This window comes from Canis aureus, chromosome 32, assembly GCF_053574225.1.
Source record: "Canis aureus isolate CA01 chromosome 32, VMU_Caureus_v.1.0, whole genome shotgun sequence".
Taxonomy (NCBI): domain Eukaryota; kingdom Metazoa; phylum Chordata; class Mammalia; order Carnivora; family Canidae; genus Canis; species Canis aureus.
In genome coordinates this window covers 16,093,393-16,116,517 of record NC_135642.1, presented here as the reverse complement: position 1 = coordinate 16,116,517, position 23,125 = coordinate 16,093,393, and the positions used below count along the sequence as shown (strand labels likewise).

Here is a 23,125-nt window from a genome sequence, read left to right as displayed (position 1 = left end):
TGTAGAAAAGAGGTTGGCAATTCCTCAAAAGGTTAAACAGAATTAACATATGGCCAACTATTCCACAAGTAGGCATATACCCAAAAGAATTATTTTAAAGATTTTATTTATTTATTCATGAGAGAGACAGGGAGGGGCAGAGACATAGGCAGAGGGAGAAGCAGACTCCCTGCGGGGAGCCCAATGAGAAACTTGATCCCAGGACCCCAGGATCAGGACCTGAGCCAAAGACAGACGCTCAACCACTGAGCCACCCAGGTGCCCCTACCCAAAAGAATTAAAAACAGGTATTCAAACAAAAACTTGTTCACAAATATTAATAGCAGCACTATTCACATTAGTCTCAGGCGGAAACGACCCAAATGTTCATCAAATGAATGGATAAACAAATTGTGGCATATCCATGAAATGAAAGATTATTCCATTACAGAAAGGAATGAATTACTGATACATACCACAACATGGACAAACCTCAAAAACAGTATGCTAAGTAAAGAAGCCAGGCACAAAGGTCACCTATTATATTATTTCGTTTGTATGAATATCCGGAAAAGGTAAATACATAGAGACAAAAAGCAAATTAGTTGTTGCCAAAGGCTGGGAGGAAGGGACAAATGGGGAGTGACTGATCAACCAGTATGAGGTTTCTGTTGGGGATCATAAAAATATTTTGGAATTAAATAGAGGCAATAGTTACACAATATTGTGAATGTGCTAAATATCACTCATTGAATTATACACTTTAAATTGGTTAATTTGAGGAGTGCCTGGGTGGCTCAGATAGTTAAGCATCTGCCTTCAGCTCAGGTCATGATCCCAGAGTCCTGGGTCCAAGCCCTGTATCGACAAGCCCCACATCAGGCTCCTGGCTCAGCAGGGAACTTGCTTCTCCCTCTCCCTCTGTCTCTCCCCCTGCTCATATTCTCTCTCTTCCTCTCCCTCTGTATCTGTCTCAAATAAATAAGTAAAAATCTTAATAAAATAAAATGGTTAATTTTATGTAAATTTTACAATTCAAAAAATTGAAGCTATATCTGACTCCAGAGCCAAAATTTTTATACTGAACATATCCTGCTTTGAATGCTGTATTATAGCTACTATTTGATATGTAGCCACCAGAAGTGGCTACAATCAATATCTAAGAGTCTGATGAAGTAAGCATTCAATAATGCCAGCTCTGTTCTAATGTCCATATTTGCTGGGGCATTAAAATGAGTGAAATAAAGAGAGGCTGTGCCCATAAACTGCTCACATCTGGGTCTCCACTAATATTTGTGAGTCAGGATAAAGTACAACTAGAAGCACCTCACCCATTCTTGTTTTCACCTCCGAGACTGCTTACCCTGTCCCATACACCTCATAATCATGTGTGTGGAAAACCGAGTCCAAACAACCAAGCTTCACACACACACACACACACACACACAATCTAACACAGCTACCTTTTGGGCACACAGCTGGGAGCTATAGAGGCCCTAGCAGTGGGCTAAGAATCTTTTGGGCAGAGAATTTTAGAGTCCTGGATACATGGCATGTGATTCAAAGTAAGAGAGAGTAATAGGCTCTTTAGTCTCATGGACTCCTTGTCTTGTAAAGAAGAACATAACTAGAGGAGGCTCAGTCTAGGAGCCTCAAAGCACAGGCCCAGGAAAGAACCTCTCCCCCACCACTCATTGCCCAAGTCTAGGAGTGGTATTACCTTTCTGTCCCATTCCACTTACCTTTATCCTATATCATCTGAGCACTAGCTATGGGTTGGGCCTGTCTGTGCTCTAGAATCAGCAAGGAGGGGCTATAGTTCCATCTCACAGGCCACACCCTTACCAGAATTGAATTTCTGGAGTCTCAGGGGCTTGTCTGTCTTAACCATGTGGAAGACCTGGTTATAACTATTGGCTGCTCAGATTTCAGGATTCTAGGCTCTGCTTTCTACAAAGTTTTCTACCACAGTTCCTAAAATGACCTTGCCCACCTCAAAGTTTCAAATGCAAGTACCCGTTGCTCCCAGTATATACCATAGGCAGCTCTGAGTATTTTACGCTTTCTTAAATAAATGCTAAAGCTGAAAGGCTGTGATCCAGGAGCATAAAATGGGAACTGAGATGAGACCTCCTCAAAGTAGGAGGTAATTTGTGTGACAGATACAAGAATTTTTAGGGGAGCATAATTGACAGGTCCCTGACACTTGAGTAGGAGGTATGGCCACGAGAAACATCTAGGATCTCTAATATGGGACTTGACAGATCATATCTTAGGCAGACAAAAAGTGAGGAAGATTATTATGGGGGAAAAAGAAATGTTAAATGGACATATACTATTTCTCAACTTGTAGATTATGTTTTCCAAAGGATGAAAAACTTAAATATGAATAGGAGATATATTCTGAGGCAGAATCCCTGAGGATTGGTCCATGGATTACATCTCATGCCCTTGAAAGGGAAAACTAGAACTCAAAACTTGTTCTAATACTCAAGTGATAGAATCAAGGGAATCCAAAGAATTCTTTTTTTGTTTTGTTTTGTTTTTAGATTTTATTTATTCATGAGAGACACAGAGAGACAGGCAGAGATATAGGCAGAGGGAGATACAGGTTCCTCACAGGGAGCCTGATGTGGGACTCAATCCCCGGCGCAGGATCATGCCCCGAGCCAAAGGCAGATGCCCAATCACTGAGCCACCTAGGCGTCCACCAGTTCTCTCATGCTATACATCCCCTTGAAAATTTGAGTACCCAGAACTGCTTTATTTCTAAAGCTGAACATTTTTTAACTCATCATCAAATTCCATTCTCATTGATGACTATTTCCGTTGCTCCTTCCCATACCTAGATTTTCATGTCTTTGGCTTGTGTCCCTAGACCTTGACTGCCTAGTTTTGTGTACCACCTGTGTTCACTATCCCTGACACCCAATTTCCCCAAACCTGAATCTTGCCTGCTTGGATCAAATATAGCCATATTCTCTTTGAATATTACCTCTCCACCATTCTCTCCAGTCTCTTTTTTTCTGAAACTCCTATCAGACAAACATAGGAGTTTCTTACTCAGCCTTCATTCTTCTTAATCTCCTTTTCTTATTTTCTTTTTTAAATATTTATTTATTTATTATTCATAGAGACACGGGAGTGGGGGAGAGAGAGAGAGAGGCAGTGACACAGGCAGAGGGAGAAGCAGGCTCCATGCAGGGAGCCCGACGCGGGACTTGATCCCGGGTCTCCAGGATCACACCCTGGGCTGAAGGCAGGTGCCAAACCACTGAGCCACCCAGGGATCACCTCCTTTTCTTATTTTCTAACTACATCTGGTAGCTGTCTGTGCTTTGCTCTCCCATTTTCTTTTTTTAAGATTTTCTTTATTTATTCAAGAAACAGATAGAAAGGCAGAGACACAGGCAGAAGGAGAAGCAGGCAGAGGGAGAAGCAGGTTCCATGCAGGGAGCCTGACCTGGGACTTGATCCCAGGTCTCCAGGATCATGTCCTGGGCTGAAGGCGGAGCTAAACCACTGAGCCACCCAGGCTGCCTTTCTCCCACTCTTTTTTATAGATACTGTTTATTTTTTGTTTCCTTAAACATCTTTTTTTTTTTTCCTTAAACATCTTTGAATGAAGTGAGTTCTTCCTGAATAAGCTATTTATAAGAAATTGGCAAAAGGGTAGAGACAAGCCATATTTGAGACTATTTTCTTAATGAAACATTGTATCTATGAGCTCTTATAGCCCTTACTTTTCCTCATGGTTAGCATTGCAGAGTTGCTTACAATGCAGTCTGTTTCCTCCACTATTCTAGACCAACCGACTGCTTTCCACAAATATGGCTTATTTGTCCTTGTTCAACTTCACTTTCCCTATGTCTCAAATCTTGGTGACAAACAGGTCTATGAAAGCTCCTGCTTTAGCCTCCTTGCCTGTTTTCATTGTTCTGTACAAGTGCTTACATGTCTTGGGGCACTTTGTCTGGAGAGCTATATCATTCTTGCTTTGCATAAAATCTACATCCCTAAGCATCCATGATCTCATTCCTATTTGACTTTCACTGTATTGGGCAGTCCTTCTTCATAGGGTTGTAATCCAGGGTTACAGATGTCTCTAGTTATATTGAAAATAGAGTTTGTCTGATTTTCATTCTCCTTGTAGTTTTGAGTTAAAGAAGGGTAAGTTTCTGAGAAAATAAGAAATAAAACTACTATTTTTATTCTACCATTTGAAAACTAAAGCTTAAGTTGTTTTTGACACTTTATCCAATATTTCTATGTGTCTAGGGGAGCAATTTATAGAGATATTTCAGTATGTCCTTCATATACCATCTTGACCAGATTCGGTAATGTACTTTCAGCAGTAAACAGTGTGGATGCCTCTCCTCAAAGATTACAAGGTGAATTTCTCTCCAGCCCCTACAAATGAGTACTTAAAGTCAGTATTAAGCAGTGCTACAGAAAAGGCTATGTGTTCTCTGAACACCTGGATTTTTTAAAACCAAGGTTCATCCCCAGTACCTACTAGATGTGTTAATCAAAGTTACTGTCATTTGCACAGTCTATGCTAAAGGTCAGGGCTACATTCATGGGGTGCTTGGGTAGCACAGTCAATTAAGCATCTGACTCTTGCTTTCAGTTCAGGTTGTGATCTCAGTATAGTGAGATTGAGCTCTCTGGTCAGTACGGAGTCTGCCTCAGATTCTCTCTCCTCTCTCTGCTCTTCCTGCTTGTGCTCATGTTTGTGCTTTCTGTCTCTCTCAAAATAAATAAACAGACCTTTCTTTTTTTTTAAAAAAAAAAAAAGGGAAGACTGCATTCATCATGTGGCCTTCCCATTCTGTCTCAGGCCACAGGTGAATAAAATATAGGTGGGCTTCTGACTCATTCCATAGGCTGTTTAACAACCCAAGGTGTGACCTAATGCAAAAAAAATGATCTGGGCAAACTAGAACCTCTTGCGAATTTAACTTTGGAAATAGAATCAGAAAACTGACAGATGAAGCAAATCAAATAGATAGCCATGAGGTAGACTTTGGAACATGAAAGGTCATGACATGAAGAATCATAAAGGAAACAGAATCTAGGAGTGAAATTTTAAATATAAGACAGAAGAAATGCAGAAATGTAGGATGGAGTCAGTTAATTGGTAAAGACAAGAATTATATAGAGAAAAAAATGTGGAAAGTGGGTATGTTACATTAACCACAGCACTGTCCTATGACTCTTCCTGGATTCCTATGCCTAGCACAATTCCTAGCCATAGTAGGGGGTTCAACAAATAAGTTGAAGGAATGCATTTTTATCCTCATGGTAAGTGTGGTTACCTCTTACGATAACTTGTCTGAATCTCTGCTCTTGTAACAGACCTTCTACCTCGGCACACTTTAATAACTTTTCTGGAATCTTGTCATGGAGTTTGCTAAACACTCATTTAATGGCTTACTCTCAATCTTCATCCTTCTTGACTTACTGAGTTTCTCCTTTGGCTTTTGTGATATTATACTGTTCTAGTTCTCCTGTCTCTGACACTCCTCTGCTTTGGTTGGTTTCTTTTCCTCTTTTCACTTTCTTAAGTGTAAACAATCACCATTGTCTATCTTCAGCTCTCTTCTAGCTCCATACTCTTCTTCCCAAGTAAGCCATTCATTTCCAACTTTGTGTACAACCTCTATGAGGTGACTCCCAAATCTGTATCTCTAAGCTCACATCTCTGAGCTCACAACTGGGTCCTTGAAACTCAACAAACCTGAAACATAATTCATCTTTCTCCCTAAGTCAGTTCCTTCGCTTGACTTCCTATTTCTATTTATTATACCACCCATATCCCAGTTTTGAAATATGAGTTATCTTTGGGTGTTCTCTTTTTCCTTTCCCATCATCTAGTCAGTTACAAAGTGTAGTCAGTAATAGTAGAAATAATAATTGCTAACATTTCTCTGCCTCGGAAATCTTCTTTTGCTTTCCATAGCCTAACAAAATAAGTTGTGTGGGTTTTGGTTTTGTTTTTTAATTAAAAAGGCCCTATATTTCAGAATTCTCTACAATGTTTTGCAAACTCCTATTTCTAGTCTTATCTCCCATGGTTCTGTTGTACAGTGAAAATTTTTAATTTACCATCCTTTCATATATTAATGATTCATTTTAGTTTCATTAACCAATAGATAACAAAAAATTTTCTTAAGATTCTTTAATTTTTTTGCATTAGGCTAAGTGGGCAATTCAAAGAGAAAAAAAATCTAATTATTCTCCACCCTTTCAATGTGCTTAGAAGACCAAACTCAGAAAAATATGCCCCTCTGGAAATATGCAAGTACAAAAAACATCGCATTTTAAACCCATCAATCTGTCTGGAAAGCTTTAAAATTAGGTGCATTCTGAATAAGATAAAACTTGTGGGAGAACCTGGCCAATTGGTGATTTAAGAGAAAAGTTGCCTGCCAGAGCCAGTTGTTACTCCTAGCCATGGAAATGGATGATATTTAGGAATTTTATTCAATGTGTTTTTAAATTACATTTATTTTTTATTTTTTTAAAGATTTTATTTATTTATTCATGAGAGATGGGGGTTGGGGGGCAGAGACAGGCAGAGGGAGAAGCAGGCTTCTTGCAGGGAGCCTGATGTGGGGACTCCATCCCCAGACCCCAGAATCACACCATGAGCCGAAGGCAGACACTCAACCGCTGAGCCACCCAGGTGTCCCTAAAATATATTTAAAGTAGAGTAGTAGTTTCCAGGACTGGGGAAAAGGGGGAATGAAGAGCAATTGCTAATGGGTATGGAATTTTTTGTGTGTGTGGTGATGAAAATGCTCTAGAATTAGATAGTAGTGATGATGGCATAACTTTGTAGTTGTGAAAAACCACTGACTCGTACACTTTGTATATAAAAATATATATTTAATGTTATTGTCGATATTATATGAGTTTTTGTTATTTGATTGTAAATTTATCTTGCCAGTTGAAGTTTTTCCAATTACCCTGACTTTCAAGAATATGGATTCTTATACAAAACATTAATCGTATTAACTAATATTGACCATTTACTGTGCAAAATGCTTTAAGTGCATTATTTCATGTAATCCTCTTAAAAGCCTTATGACATAGATATTATTCAACCATTTTTAAGGAGATTGAAGCTTAGAGAGGTTAAATAACTTGCCAGGATCCCACAGTAATGAAGTGGTAGAGCCTGGATTTGAACTGGTTATCTAACCCAAAAGCCCATTTTCCTAATCATTGAGTCAGCAGAGGTCCAATCAATGTTTTGTGCAGTTGAATTTATAAAATGGATCAAACTTGTGAGGCAAAATTGCTGGAACAATTTCCCACTACGCTAGAGGGAAGAATAGGAGATTCTGAAAATTGGAAAACAAGGGAGATTCTGAAATTTTTCTATCTGGAAATCTTAGGAAATCATACCTACTGCCAACTCCAACTCCTTAGGGAATGTCTAACCTTAAGACAGAAGGAGAGAAATTCAAGTCAAGGATAGGAATTCATCCTTAGAAAGTAACTGGCTGGCAGCATTCACTTCTTTTTAAGATTTTATTTATTCATGAGAGACACACAGAGAGGCAGAGACATAGGCAGAGGGAGAAGCAGGTTCCCTGCAAGGAGCCTGATGTGGGACTCGATCCCAGGACTCATGATTATGTGAGCCGAAGGCAGATGCTCAACCACTGAGCCACCAAGGCATCCCAGCAATCACTTTTTACAAAAGCACATCCACTTCCTTCCACTTACCTTGCATATTCTCATAAAGCAGAAAAAAAAGGCAAGGATGGAGTAGAGCTATGAAGTCATTAGAAACATGCAGAAAAATGCTTTTCTTTTGATGTCTATCAAGAAAACACTTAGTTCAGACAAATATAACTTTCTTTGTTTTAGCTTTGAAGAAATCTTAAGGGAATTCGATTAAAAATGTTTAACTACTCAACAAAACTAAAACACAACCTACTGAAGGGGAGAAGATATTTACAAATGACTTATCAGATAAAGGACTAGTATCCAAAATATAAAAAGAACATATATAACTCATATAATTGTATAACAAAAACAAATAATCCAGTTAAAAATGGGCAGAAGACATGAACAGACATTTCTCCAAAAAAGACATACAGATGGCTGACAGATATAGGAAAAGATGCTGAACATCACTCATCATCAGGGAAATGTAAATTAAAGCCACAATGAGGTACCACCATACACCTGTCAAAATGACTAATACCAAAAATGCAAGAAACAACAAGTGTTATTGAGGATGTGGAGAAAAGGGAACCCTTGTGCACTATTGATAGGAATGCAAACTGGTGGAGCCACTGTGGAAAACTATGGAGGTTCCTCAAAAAATTAAACATAGAACTACCATATGATCCAGTAATTTCATTACTGGGTATTTACCCAAAGAATACAAAAACACTAATTTGAAGGGATACATGCACCCCTGTGTTTTTTTTTTAAGAATTTATTTATTTATTTATTTATTTATTTATTTATTTATTTATTTATTTATGAGAGACACAGAAAGAGAGAGAGGCAGACACAGGCAGAGGGAGAAGCAGGCTCCATGCAGGGAGCCTGACATGGGACTCAATCCCGGGTCTCCAGGATCACATCCTGGGCCAAAGGTGGCGCTAAACCGCTGAACCACCTGGGCTGCCCCACCCCTATGTTTTTTGCAGCATTATTTACAATAGCCAAATTATGGAAACAGCCCAAGTATCCATCGATAGATGAATGGATAAGGAAGAGGTGGTATATACACACAACAGAATATTACTCAGCCATAAAAAGGAATGAAATCAGGCAGCCCGAGGGTGTGGTCCTGGGGACCGGGGATCGAGTCCCATGTTGTGCTCCCCACATGGAGCCTGCTTCTCCCTCTGCCTGTGTCTCTGCCTCTCTCTCTCTCTCTCTCTCTGTGTCTCTCATGAATAAATAAATAAAATCTTAAAAAAAAAAAGAATGAAATCTTGCCATTTGCAACAACATGGATGGCTCTAGAGTATAATGCTAAGCAAAATAAGACAGAAAGAAAAATACCATATGATTTCACTCATATGTGGAATTTAAGAAACAAAACAAATGAAGAAAAAAAAGACAAAATAAACAACTATAGAGAATGAATTGGTGGTTACTGCAGGAGTGGTAGGTGGGTGGATGGGTGCAATAGGCAAAGAGGATTGATTGTACACTTACTATGGTGAGCACTAAATAATGTGTAGAATTATCATATCACTATATTGTGTACCTGAAACTAATATAATAACACTGTATGTTAACTATACTGGAATTAAAATTTTTTAAAAAGTATATCTTAGCGGGATCCCTGGGTGGCTCAGTGGTTTAGCACCTGCCTTCTGCCCAGGGCGTGATCCTGGAGTCTCAGGATCTAGTCCCACATCGGGCTCCCTGCCTATGTCGCTGTCTCTCTCTGTGTGTCTCTCGCGAATAAATAAATAAAATCTTTAAAAAAAAAAAGTATATCTTAGCTAATGCCAGTTCTAACTTTTTAGAATTTATAACTTAAAAAAAAAAAAAGAATTTATAACTTTTTTAGAATTTATAACTTTGTATAACTTTTTAGAATTCTAACAGGTATAAATAACCCCAGACTTCACTGTAGTGAAAAAAAATGATTAGTTCTTCAGTCAATTTTGAAAGATGCAACTAAAGATAAAAATAAGTAACTGGAAGACCAAAAAATGTTTAATTCCTGTGAGTATGAGCTCTACTATAAATATAAAATATCAAATGTTATGGTATAACTGGCAAACAGTTATACATAATAAATTTTTTCAACCTAAAATAAAGTGATTAAGATGGGTGAAATATGTGAAGAGGGGGCAGCTGGGTGGCTCAATGGTTGAGCATCTGCCTTTGGCTCAGGTCATGATCCTGGGGTCCTGGGATTGAGTCCCACATCCGGCTCCCTGCAGGGAGCCTGCTTCTCCTGCTGCTGTGTCTCTGCCTCTCTCTGTGTGTCCCTCATAAATAAATAAATAAAATCTTTAAAAAAATAGGTGAAGGTAGATTGAGAGTTCACTTATCTTGATGAGCACTGAGTAACATATAGGATTGTTGAATCACCATATTATACACTTAAACTAATATAACACTGTATGTTAACTATACTAGAATTAAAATGTGAAAAGGATGAAACAGATCCATGCATACTGAAACAACAAAACAATCTTTAGAATATAAAAAATAATTAAAGTGATTAGTTAATAAAGAAAGTACATTTTTATATAGCATTTAGTTTGATTTTTCTCAAAAGTTTACGGTGGGCATCACTACTTACCTACCAAACTCTCTTATCTAAATTCTCAGTTATTCCAGGGACATCTAGGTGACTCAGTTAAGCAGCCAGCTCTTGATTTCCACTCAGGTCGTGATCTCAGCATTGTGGGATCTAGCCCCATGTCCAGCTCTGTGCCCAGCAGGGAGTCTGCTTGAAATTCTCACTCCCTCTGTCCCTCCTTGCCCCCCCCACTAAAATAAATAAATCTTTAAAATAAATAAATAAATCCTTAGTTATTCCAATACCCTAAGAAAGTATAGCAGCTGTAAGCTGCCACAAATATTTCCCTAAATTTCCTTTCATGCTCTGAAATCCATACCCCCTTCTGCGACCCAGTTTCCCACACTATGCCTAGAAAATCAGGTGAGTTAGAGAAGGGTCGCTCACCTCCATTAAGCTCTGTCATCAGGCCACTAGGGAGCAGATGCAGGCACTTGAATCCTAGCACAACAGGCTCAGGATAGCTGCAGACCAGGAGTCCGGGACCTGGTAGTTTGCTAAGAATGGGCTAAGACCATGACGGAAGGAAGAAAAGTTCAGGAGCTGAGGAGATAGGGCAAGGCCAGAGAGAGGTCTGGAGGATTCCGTGGCAGTTTGTCAGTTTTGATCATCATTAGCTTAAGAGAAAGAGAAACCCTAATTGGAATGGCCTACCCACCCACCCTTTTTTGTGGGGGAGGGGAAAGGCAACTCATTTAGATTCAAGGTGGGTCTAATCCTGAGATTGATATATCCCCAATTCTGAACTGAGATTCTCTAGGAAAGAGCAAATAAGCATCTGCCTGTAAGCCTAATGCATGAGAAATAATCACTTATCTCTGCTTATGATCCCAGCATTGAGATGCCACCTCAATGGCTTTAATAGAGAGCTATTCCACCTCTCAGATCTCATGTTCCATTTGAATAGCCCTGACTCTATTTCTGAGAACGAAACAAATGCCTGGAAAACCCTAGGCCCTAAGGAAGCAAGATGAGGAAAGCTTCATTTCTTTTTTGAGCAGTTTTAGTTCACAGAGATCTGTCCTTAGACTGTGCTGAGTGACCCACATATAAACAGCCATCATGGAACCAGATTTTCTTACAGTAATTCCTCTAATGCAAAAGATTTTATAGAATATCTAGCTCCTACTAAATGCCTCACTGTCCAGTCTTAATGCCCACAACTATTCCTCTGGTGTTTAGGATTGCCCAAATATGTCAGGGTCTGTAGCTTTGCACATGTTGTCCCCCTCCCCCAATCATTATTTCTTTAGTAAACTCTTCCATAACCAGCCCCACCAAGCTTTACTCCCCTCCCCCATCCTTTGTAGAAAATATTTTGCTGGCTCTATATCAGAGTTTCTCAACTTCAGCCCTGTTGACATTTTGAGCTAGCTAGTTTTTGTTGTGGGGACTGTCCTGTGAATTTTAGGATGTTTAGCCATGTCTCTGGCTTCTGCTCACTAGATGCTAGTAGCACACCGCCCCCTCTTGTTATGATAGTCAAATGTCTCCAGACATTGCCAAATATCTGCTAGGTGTATGGGAGTAGGACTCACTCCCAGTTGAGAATCAGTGCTTTATACATTTCTGTAGCACCCTAGATTTTTCTGCATACCTGTACATAATTATTTTGTTAGATTTCATGTCTATCCCTTCACTAAATTGTGAACAGCTACTGAGTAGTGCTGTAACTTGCTCACCTTAACAGTACATGTCATTTGTTGGATAAAACTCCTTATCAAACAAATGGCTATGAAATTTTGATGATCAGCTAGGAACTATGTTCCTAAGTTTAAAAAAATAATAATTTTGTTTCATCTTGAAAATTTATGTTGTTGGCTGAAATTTTTTTAAATATTTTCTTTGGGCAGCCCCGATGGCACAGCAGTTTAGCGCTGCCTGCAGCCCGGGGTGTGATCCTGGAGTCCCGGGATCGAGTCCCACATCGGCTACCTACATGGAGCCTGCTTCTCCCTCTGCCTGTGTCTCTGACTCTCTCTCTCTCTCTCTGTCTCAATAAATAAATAAAATCTATATATATATATTTTTTTTCTTTATTTATTTGAGAGAAACAGCACAAAAAGGGGAGAGGGGCAGAGGGAGAGGGAGTCGCAAGTTCCCTGACATGGGGCTTGATCCCAGAATCCTAAGATCATGAACTGAGCCACTCAGCTGCTGCTTGGCTGAAATGTTTAACAGCATTCAATAAAGATGATTGTACTAAATCCTAGATAGAGTCTGTAGCCCTGGGGCAAAAATACTGGCCTTCTTAGAAGACAGAAGACTTCTCTCCCACTGAAGAACCCAGAACACTGAATAATGTTGGCTAAAATATGTAACTCATAAAAAATTAAAAAAAAAAAAAAAAAAAAAGGGATCCCTGGGTGGTGCAGCGGTTTGGCGCCTGCCTTTGGCCCAGGGTGCTATCCTGGAGACCCGGGATCGAATCCCACGTCGGGCTCCTGGTGCATGGAGCCTGCTTCTCCCTCTGCCTATGTCTCTGCCTCTCTCTCTCTCTGTGACTATCATAAATAAATAAAAAATTAAAAATAAAATATGTAACTCCTCTGAGAATCAGTTCCTCCTATAAAATGTGATTTCCTAAGACTCCCTTCCACCTCTAAAGTTTGTGATGCCAAAACCTATATAGCATGAGGTCCCAGATTTCATAAAGGGACACTTCCACTTTTTATTTAACTGTTTAAAAACAAAGTTGGGGGTAAGCAGTGGACGGTGATATCTAAGAAACTACACTACTAGATTTTACCATGCTATTTGTAGGGGGGAAAAAAACCCAAAAACAAAGTCATAAATTTACTTTTCTTTTTCCAAGCCTCAGTCTTAACATATGCAAAATATAGATGACAATATTTACCTCATAGGATTGTGGTGAGGATTAAATGAGATGCTGTATGTAACGGACTTAGCAGCACCTGGCACATAATGAGCTGACACTGGTATAGCAGATTGTTTACGAATCTTCTCCTTCAGAGAAGGAGAAGAAATATAACAAGAGATATACGTAGGTATTAATCTTCAAGAACTCCAACAGAGCTGAATATAACCCAAAAGTTCAATTTTCCATCTTCTAGTCTCCAAGGAAGTTACAGTTATTTCCTCTTTTGTGCTTCAGCGAGGACCTGGCAGATATTTCTACTGTAGCTTTTATTACACTGCATTATTTCTTTCATTGTATTACATTGTACTACAACTATTTTTCACATTTCACATTTCTTCTCCACTAGCTGTGAACATCTTGGAGGAAAGGCCTGTCTTATACATCTTTTTGACTACACAGTCCTACCACTCTATGAAATTTAATAAATACCAGGTAAATGAGCAGATGAATGAGTGAACTAATGAATGGCCTATGCCTAGCAATGCACTGCACCTTCTCTCTTCTGGTTGGAGACTAGAACAGCTGTTTTCTCTGTGGCTTGGGCTTGTTCAGAGGAAAGGCAGAGAGAAGTTCATTCTCTAAAGGCTCTTTTTTCAGCAGAGAAGCCAACTAGTGTGAGTAGCTACTTCCTCTATCTTGTCACACCAGGCAGCCCCTCTGCTGTACTTTTACAGGGTCAGTGATACTGGCAGAGCCACACCTGGGACCAAATGCCTTCTATGTGCCACTACAGAAGGTAAACAGAATATGCCCTATAGGATCTTTTTGCCTGGTGACAGCTAAGGGGGTCAGGGAAGGTCCCATATCAAATGCTAACCTGAGTAATGTCTCCCATATAGTGAGGGTTAGGATGTTAGAGCTGTCTGTAAATAGACCCCTGGATAGTGAAACAGAAAAAGATTGTCTTAAAATCAGAAGCCCACCTGCTTAATACTGTGAAATGCAGCTATGAAACTGGAAATGGAAGAAGAAAACTACATGTTTAACTTCTAAAATACTGTGTATTAACAAATGTCTAAAATGGTTTATAAATAAGTCTGGCAGAAAAGCCGGCTGTCCCTAACTGTGAATAGACCGTAGGGCTCAACTTTGCTTACTAGCCTGAGACCCGAACCCATTCAGGGAGTACTGGATAGGGCTAGGATACCAGAACCTACAGACAAAAAAGGCCTGTGCTGCCTTGAGACTTTTGCCAGTTCTAGATATCCATGAGGCTGTCAGGAAAGCCAAAGGAAGACAGTAGGTAAGAAACACTGGGAGTTCATGTGCATTTGTACAGGTGTTGGGTGCTGTTGTTCCCTGATCTTGCTGCAGGGAAACTATTATTTTAGAGACAGACACTGAGGGATCCCTGGGTGGCGCAGCGGTTTGGCGCCTGCCTTTGGCCCAGGGCGCGATCCTGGAGACCCGGGATCGAATCCCACATCAGGCTCCCGGTGCATGGAGCCTGCTTCTCCCTCTGCCTGTGTCTCTGCCTCTCTCTCTCTCTCTCTCTCTCTGTGACTATCATAAGTAAATTTAAAAAAAAATTAAAAAATTAGAGACAGACACTGAGCTGACAATGTCACTGAAACCTATTTTATTAAAACTCCCTGGGACAATCATCCCAGTACAGATTTTAATATCAAGTCAGTGGGACCTAATTGGTATAGCTAAGGAAAGGACAGAAATTTTATCCTTTGTAACAATTTTAGGTTCTTGGAGAGTAATTTGTTTCTCCTGGAAGGTGTAGTTAATATTTACAGTACGGATAAATTCATTCTGGACTAGACAATAGAAAAGACCAGTCCTTGCTGAAACTTGGGCCTGACTTCTCTACTCTTGTCTCTCTTAACCCCTTTCTTGAATAGTTCAATTTAAATCTGTGGTTGATGAAATCCAGATATATTACAGCTCAAGAAATTTGGCTTTCATTCTCTGCTGTAACCTCAGTGAACATCAGAAAATGATAAATGCACATTGCCAGATTAAATTGGTCTAAAGCTAGATCGGGCTTCAAGTAAATTCATTTGAATGTCTACATCTCCTAATCCCGTATCCACTCCGGTCAAATGAGCTTCTACTTTTCTAAAAAGGACTGGAAGCTAAATCCAGCTTCCACAGCTGTCCCCCTGGAGTCCTGCCATTGCTGCTTCAGAAGAAACACCATCTCCTAGGAGCTGCCACAGTTTAGAGGGCTTGCACAGCTCTGCTGGCATAAAAATGAAACTGTTAGACATCTGAAGGCAGGAGAGTACTAGTGGACTAACAAATTCCCAGACCAAGGTTACTTCATCCTATTTCTTATACACTTCATTAAATTCACTTCTATTTTGAGAGGAAAGTCAACAGCAGAATTTTCCCTTCTCAATTCCACCTCCATATTTTTTCCTCAACTTTCAAACAGCATCTTTGACCTTCACTGAGATCATGCTGAATCCTTAAGAATCTTTCTCTGGGGGCTCTCCTCCAGAGCCTTTAAGGGCTCTTTAGCACCTATAGAATACGCTCTATAACTCAGCACACAATGCTCCCTATTCATGATGTGGCCTTAATCTTCTTTTCTTTACTTCACTTCTTCCCACAGCCATGCACAATAGTCAGCCAAATTATTCATGTCAATATGCTTTGTGGCAACTCACTTCAACTTCTGCTCTGACATCCTGTTGGTTTCCTGTTCTTGCCTAGGTGTATACCTTGACTGCCTAGGAGTATGAAGTACCTAGTACTGTGCCTGGAATATAACTATTACTTAATAAATGGTAGGTGTTATTATTATTGACACTTTCTTGCTTCAATTCTCCTTTTTTTTGCATTAAATTAATATTTATTAATAGTTATTGTACCCCTGTCCACAAAAGGCTTTTAGGGGTTTTTTCTGTTTCATTTTGTTTTAAAGTATCATTTTATTTTCTTCAAGTTATTTTTTTTTAAGATTTTATTTATTTATTCATGAGAGACACACAGAGAGAGAGGCAGAGACATAGGCAGAGGGAGAAGCAGGCTCCATGCAGGGAGCCTGAAGAGGGAGAAGCAGGCTCCAAGCAGGGAGCCAGATGCGGGACTTGATCCCAGGACCCCAGGATCACACCCTGAGCTGAAGGCAGATACTGAACCACTGAGCCACCCAGGCATCCCCAAGTTCTTATTTTTTTAAAAAAGATTTTATTTATTTATTTATGAAAGACACAGAGAGAGGCGAAGACATAGGCAGAGGGAGAAGCAGGTTCCCTGTGGGAATCCCAGTGTGGGAGTTGATCCCAGGATCACTACCTGAGCCAAAGGCAGATGCTCAACCACTGAGCCACCCAGGGATTACTTCAAAGTCTTATTTAAATTTAAGTTAATTAATATATCAATTTCAGGTGTAGAATTTAGTGATTCATCACTTATATACAACACCCAATGCTCATCACTACAAGTGCCCTCCTTAATCCATCACCCATTAAACCCATCCTCCCACCCACCTCCCCTCTGGTAACCCTCAGTTTGATCTCTATAGTAAGAGTCTGTTTCCTAGTTTGTCTCTCTCTTTTTTCTCCCATATGTTCATCGTTTTGTCTTTTAAATTCCACATATGAGTGAAATCATATGGTATTTGTCTTTCTCTTATTTTTTGCTTCAATTCTTAAAAGAGGTAGTATTAATTGTGCTGCCACTAAAACATTTGATCCCTGCCTAGTACTTATACTCCAAATCTAAATCTCTATCAAATTTTCCTTCCCGATGAGCTAGCTGGGCTAGACAATGAAGTAATAAAAGTTAGTGTTCCCAAGCATGTGTATGGGGACAGTAATCAGAATAGTGGTTGCTTGTGGGGGGTCGGTATTTTCTAGAAAGGGGCATAAGGGAACTTTCTGGAATGATGGAACTGTTCTATGTTTTGATTGGGGTGTTGGTCATTATGACTATATATATTTGCTCAAATTCATCTAATTATACACTTGAAATCAGTGCATCTTGCTGTCTATAAAACTAATCTTGATTTTTTTGAAAAAGTCAGAATCACTTCTATTTTTTTCCCCTAAAACAGAGTCAAAAAGTCAAATGTCCTCTCTCTCTCTGTCTCTCGTGAATAAATAAAATCTTAAAAAAAAAAAACCCTCAAATGTATGAGCTTTGCAGGTAAGGGATGTGTGTAGTGGGTTAAGTAGACTGCAATAGGGAGGGTTGAGGGCTGCTGACAAACTGGAGAGTCTGCTTTTTATCCTAATCACAGAGACAGTATGTGCAAAAGCAGAATCTGTATTTAAGAGGCACCTCAGATGTTTCCATCATTAGTCAGTTTTCTGATACACTGTGCTGTGTCACAGAGCATTTAATTGTCTCCAAAGTGGGATGCATAAGATGATCTATTTAAATGTAGGAAGATAATATTTAGAAATTGTTCTTTTTTTCATTTTCATGTTCTTTTTCTTCTCCTTTTCATCTTAGAATGTACAAAGGAGGGATCCCTGGGTGGCGCAGCTGTTTGGCGCCTGCCTTTGGCCCAGGGCGCGATCCAGGAGACCCAGGATCGAATCCCACGTCCGGCTCCCGGTGCATGGAGCCTGCTTCTCCCTCTGCCTATGTCTCTGCCTCTCTCTCTCTCTCTCTGTGTGTGACTATCATAAATAAATACAAATTAAAAAAAAAAAAAAGAATGTACAAAGGAACCCACAGAGGGGAGCATACCACATTTATCTTGCATATCCTGTGCCAAGTCAAGCAACCAAAGCCTGGAGTTTGGAACATTTCAGAGGGTGCAGTGTGTGGACAGATACTACACAGGGCCTCGGAGAAAGGAACTGCTATGGCCTTAGAAATAAGGAACAAACTTTACTATTTAATTCTAAGAGAAAAGGAAAGGGCACTGAAGTTCTCTAGTTCTAAAGTGCAGGCTGAACTGTGAGTGCTATATGATCCTCTGCAAAAAAAGAAAGAGTATGTGTTTAGCTGAAGGTGTGGCATGAGTGGCAAGGAGGTCTTCTCAAGACCTGTGACCCTGGAGCAGCTGGAACGGTGATACAGTGATGTGTTTGTTCATAGAGAATCATGCCAACTTGTTGATTAGCTGCCCAGTGTGGTGAAGGCAGGCACACCTGTAAAGCCAGGGTGATGGCATCTCTTCTCTGGCCTGGCAGAGCACAGAACCACAATTCTAGATTTCAGTGTGCCTACACAAGTCCTCATACTAGTCCCAGGGGACATGGTATCTGCCCACGTACCGATCTGTACCCTGCTGGTTGGAGAGGTGGTCAGAAGGAACTGACTTCCTTCCATTCCACTGGAATCAGGAAATCCAGAGAAACCCAGAGACAGCACACTGCCTGGCCCCTTAATTAATATACAGTTTCCATTGTTCTAAAGAAGACCTCATATCGGGTTGCTTTAACAGAATAAAGTTTATTTATCTCTCAAGTAAAAGTCCAAATTTGTATGGTGGTGCTGACTCACAAAATTGTTAGTCTCCCAGGTTCCTTCCATCCACTTGCTTCACCATCTCTAGGATGTTGCCCTTGTTTACATGATCCAAAATGCCCATGTGTGGCCAGTTAAAAATTGAATACTATGAAGAAAAAAAAAAGGAAAAATTGCTTTGAGGTCAACCACCAGTCTGTGGCACATTGAGTACCAAAGCCCAGCCCTGAAGCGTGAAACCAAAGGGAATCAAAAAGAGTTTCATATTGTGTGAGAAATGAACGAGTTTTTCACATACTCCAGAGAGCAATTTTTTAAAGCAGACTTTTTGAGTCCAGTGTATTGGATGGCAAGAATCCATATTTTCTGCATGAGGACATGTTTCCATCCCAAGGGTTCTGTCCTGAATAACACAACACACCTCATACAAAAATGCGGTGGTACTGATAGCAGTTGATTTTCTTCAAACAAACTGGGCAATTTTTATTATATTTAAGGGACATGCAGAGGCACCGACTACAGAAGATATGGCCACATTCTGTAGAGTAAATGTGTCGCCTACTTAGTTCAATCTCCGAGTACCCATCCATACAAATTCGGCACTGGATATAACCAGGTAGTGTGCAACTTACAGCTTCTTCTTCCAGGGCATTATGGCAGGTACTGTCCGTCACATATACATCCCTGTTTCTCATCAACTCCTCCTTATCACTGCTCACTACAGAGCTGCCAGTTTGGCCTTGGAATGACCTTGTGTTCCCCCCTCGTCGCCTCCTTTCTTCAGTAATCACAACAGAGTCGTGGCAAGTTAGGTCAATCACTGTAGGTTCTAGCGATTCGCAGGTGAGGTCAACTATTTCATCACTTTCCCTGAGGTCTATCAGTTCTGCTTCTAAGACCATCTCAGGACTTGGGCCTCCTTCCCCAGCTGTACCGAATTCTCGGGTTTGTCTGGAACTCACCATGCTACCATAGCACATTCTTGTATTCATCGTGATTGTTGGATCCAGTCTTCAGAGAATTAAGTGATCTGTGTCAAAGTTTACAGTCCCCAGTGAATGTTAAAGTCCCCAGTGTGTCACAGCTGTTGGTCAGGTATATTTGAACTCTAATTCTGGTTGCTCCTCTCTCCACCTCTACAACTGCTGTGTTCCTACGTAGGTGGGTTTATGAGGCTTCTGGATGTCACTTTTAAGACTACACAACCTGAATTTTTAACTGTAAAAAAGAGAAAAAGTAAATTTTGGTAATATCTAACGTAAAATTGATAGTAGTATAAAATGAATAGATATCTAGAGGAAAAAAATGTGTACTCAAAATATTTGGATAATTATGCATTTAAACAAAGTTTAAGCTTTTGTCTTTCCACATTCCATGTCCTGATGACAGTGGGAAGAAGAAGTCCAAAGGACACTAACATGAAGAAAAGCACAAAATCACTTCATGCTGGGGCATCTGGGTGGTGCAGTCAATTGAGCGTCTGGCTATTAGTTTTGGCTGGGTCATGGTCTCAAGCCCCATATGGGGCTCTGAGCTCTATGTGGAGTCTGCTTGACTCTCTAAAACAGTGGATGAATACATCTTTAAAAAAAGAGAAAAAAAAGTACTGCATACCAAGAAAGTGTCACTACTTCATCTAAGATCCAGTGTGAGGATGTCAAGGAAACACGTTTTTTTTTGGGTTTTTTTTGGTTTTTTTTTTTTAGAGAGAGAGAGAAGGAGGAGCAGAGGAAGAGGTTGAGAGAGAATCTTAAGCAGACTCTATACCCAGTACAAAGCCCAACTGGGGGCTTGTTTTCACAACCTAAGCTGAAATCAAGTCAGATCAATCAAATCAAGTCAGACACTTAACTGACTAAGCCACCCAGGTGCCCTGGAAACACTTATTTTTTACAAAGAAAAATTAAGAGACCAAAAAGTTATTTGCACATTTGGGTTTCTAATAGCAAATAAGAAATGAACCATTTAGTCCATGCAGAGATTCATCTTGTGCAGTGTTCCCTTTCTAACAGAGATAACAAGAGAAATTTTCTTGAAGAGTTTTATCACAGATTCTCTTTTAGGAAAGAGGGGGTGGAGTTCAAGCATTTGCCTTAGAGAGGCTTGTTTTGAGTCTAGGCTCTGTGACTTTGGACATGTGATGTAGACGGTTAAAGTTCTCAAAACCTCAGCATGTAAATTCTTTCTAAAAATAATTTTGTTGGGACACTTGGGTGGCTCATTGGTTGAGCATCTGCCTTCAGCTCAGGGCATGATCCCGGGTCCTGGGATCGAGTCCACATCGGGCTCCCTGCAGGGAGCCTGCTTCTCCCTCTATGTCTCTGCCTCTCTTTCTCTCTCTCTCTTTCTGTGTGTGTGTGTGTCTCTCATGAATAAATAAAATCTTTTAAAAATAATAATAAAGAAAAATTTAAATTTTGTAATTTAAAAAACAATGCATCCTCAGTCATCATTAGGGAAATGCATATTATAGCCATTATGAGATACCACTTCACACTCACTAGAATGACTATAATTTAAGAAATAGAAAATATCAAGTGTTGTTGAGGATGTAGAAAATTTGAGATTCTCATATAGTGCTGGTGGGAATGTAAAATGGTGCAGCAGCTTTGGAAAATAGTCTGGCAGTTCCTCAAAAGGTTAAACATAGAGTTACCATATGACTCCGCAACTCCACTCCAAGAGAATTGAAAGCTTCTGTCCAATCTGAAAACTTGTACAAGAATGTTAATAACAGGCAGCCCCAGTGGTGCAGCGGTTTAGCGCCGCCTGCAGCCCAGGGCGTGATCCTGGAGACCCTGGATCGAGTCCCATGTCAGGCTCTCTGTATGATGCCCGCTTCTCCCTCTGCCTGTGTCTCTGCCTCTCTCTCTCTCTCTCTCTCTCTGTCTCTATGAATAAATAAATAAATAAAAATCTTTAAAAAAAGAATGTGGATAACAATATCATTCTTAATACCACAAAAAGTAGAAACAACCTGAGTACCTACTGAATAATGAATGGATAAACAAAATGTGATATATCAATAGAATGAAGTATTATTCAGCAGTAAAATAAAAAAATAAAGGACAGATACTTGCTATAATATGGATGATCTTTGAAAACATCATATAAAGTCATAGAAGCCAATCACCAAAGACCATAAACGGTTTGATTCCTTTAATATAAAATGTCAAGAACAGGCAACTCCTTAGAGACAGAAAGGTGAGTGGTTCCTTAGGCCTGGGGTGTTGAGGAGAAATAGGAAATGACTGCTAATGGGTACAGGGTTTCTTTTGGGATCAGGAAAATGTCCTAAAATTGAAGTGATGTCTGCACATCTCTGTGAATACACTAAAACCCACTGAGTGGTGTTACGTTGAACACGAATTGTATGGTTTGTGAATTATATCTCAATAAAGCCTTTTTTTTATTATTATTATTTTAAATGGCAGAGACAGAGGCAAGGGAGAAGCAGACTCCATGCAGGGAGCCCGAATGTGGGACTTGATCCGGGACCCTAGTGCCATGCCCTGAGCCAAAGGCAGATGCCCAACCTCTGAGCCACCCAGACGTCCCTCAATAAAGCTTTTACAAAAACAAACATAGAAGCTGCCATAGAAATGTTACACAAAACAGTGTGACACAATCTGGATTTAGACACAAGCCCTAGAACCCGTGGGGGAAATGTGGGACCCTAAAGGAAAATGGGGAGGAGGGCACCCGAGGACGGCCCAGCGCTCCGCCGGACGCGCCCACTCACCGAGGCAAGTCTTGTCTTAGGCCCTGGACAGCTGCCTCCGGCCGGTCGCCGCCCTTCAGTGACCCCTCGCTCCTCCTCCTCCGCGCTGTTCCCAGGGAGAGAGAACCTTCAGGTGGAGGCGGGGGAGCCCGGAACGGAAGCGCCCGCCACCGCCCACCCAGCCACGCACCCCAGCGATGACTTAGCGGTTCTGTCTGGTCCAGCCCAGTCCCGCGCCGGCAGCTATCCAGCCAGGACGCCCTGGAGGGCCGGCTGCCCGCCGCGCGCCACGCTTCAGCCTCCGCGCCGCTCCCCGGCCGGCCTGCGCCGAGCGCGGGGGCGCGAACCCAGGCGCCCGGCTACCCGCCGCCGGGAGCGAGGACCGGGAGGCGCGGCCCCGGAGCGGACTCACCGCGAGCGCGCTCCGGCGCGGCGGCGCGCAGGCAGGAGCCCGGCCACGGTCTCCGAGGGGTCTCGGCCCAGGCTAGCGACAGGACGGCGGAAGGCGTTGGGGCTCCCCCTCCTTTTAATCCGCTATTTTCATTTCTCACCTGCCCAATCAAAACCCGAGGCCACGGGCCGCGTCATCAGTCTCTGGGCGGAACGCCGTGTACCGGGTTAGGAAAGGGTTAGCTTCGTCCTCAGAAGAGAGAGGCGCCAGAATGTTGTTCTTTAGATCATCTACTCCCCACTCTCAAGAAAAAGTGGTTCTCATTCAATATGAGGCAGTATCGCCTCTCTAAAAGTTTTGAAAATTAACAGGGCTATTTTTGGTTGTTCCAATGATGTGTGGTCACTGGGGGTACTAGGGGCTGAGGGCCAGGGCCCCAGGGCCCCCCCCATTCTTTCTCTCCCTCCCTCTCTCTCT

General features: G+C 41.0%; 1 protein-coding gene and 2 long non-coding RNA genes across 6 annotated transcripts in view; 1 reads left to right on the top strand and 2 right to left on the bottom strand.

The window, feature by feature from the left end:
- The window catches only part of TRIM69 (tripartite motif containing 69), a 44,202-nt gene extending 33,315 nt beyond the window's left edge, over positions 1 to 10,887 (bottom strand). For 2 of the 4 annotated variants that reach the window (XM_077880923.1, XM_077880925.1), the window contains exon 1: positions 10,664 to 10,887. In XM_077880923.1, the coding sequence (XP_077737049.1) occupies positions 10,664 to 10,669 (6 nt within the window). In that variant the 5' untranslated portion in view covers positions 10,670 to 10,887. Of the gene's footprint in view, positions 1 to 10,276; positions 10,399 to 10,663 lie in introns of those variants that run through there. The other 2 variants (XM_077880922.1, XM_077880924.1) reach the window with 2 other exon arrangements.
- LOC144303136 (uncharacterized) overlaps positions 1 to 19,437 on the top strand; it is a 58,910-nt gene extending 39,473 nt beyond the window's left edge. Inside the window, exons 2-4 of the long non-coding RNA XR_013370128.1 lie at positions 13,504 to 13,589; positions 15,825 to 15,898; positions 17,571 to 19,437. This is a non-coding gene — a long non-coding RNA (uncharacterized LOC144303136). The remainder of the gene's footprint in view (positions 1 to 13,503; positions 13,590 to 15,824; positions 15,899 to 17,570) is intronic.
- On the bottom strand, positions 18,502 to 22,637 carry LOC144303135 (uncharacterized). The gene is made up of 2 exons (XR_013370127.1): positions 22,279 to 22,637; positions 18,502 to 19,754 (listed from the first exon to the last, which is right to left on the bottom strand). It is a non-coding gene; the product is annotated as an uncharacterized LOC144303135 (long non-coding RNA).
- Positions 22,638 to 23,125: the final 488 nt, after the last annotated feature.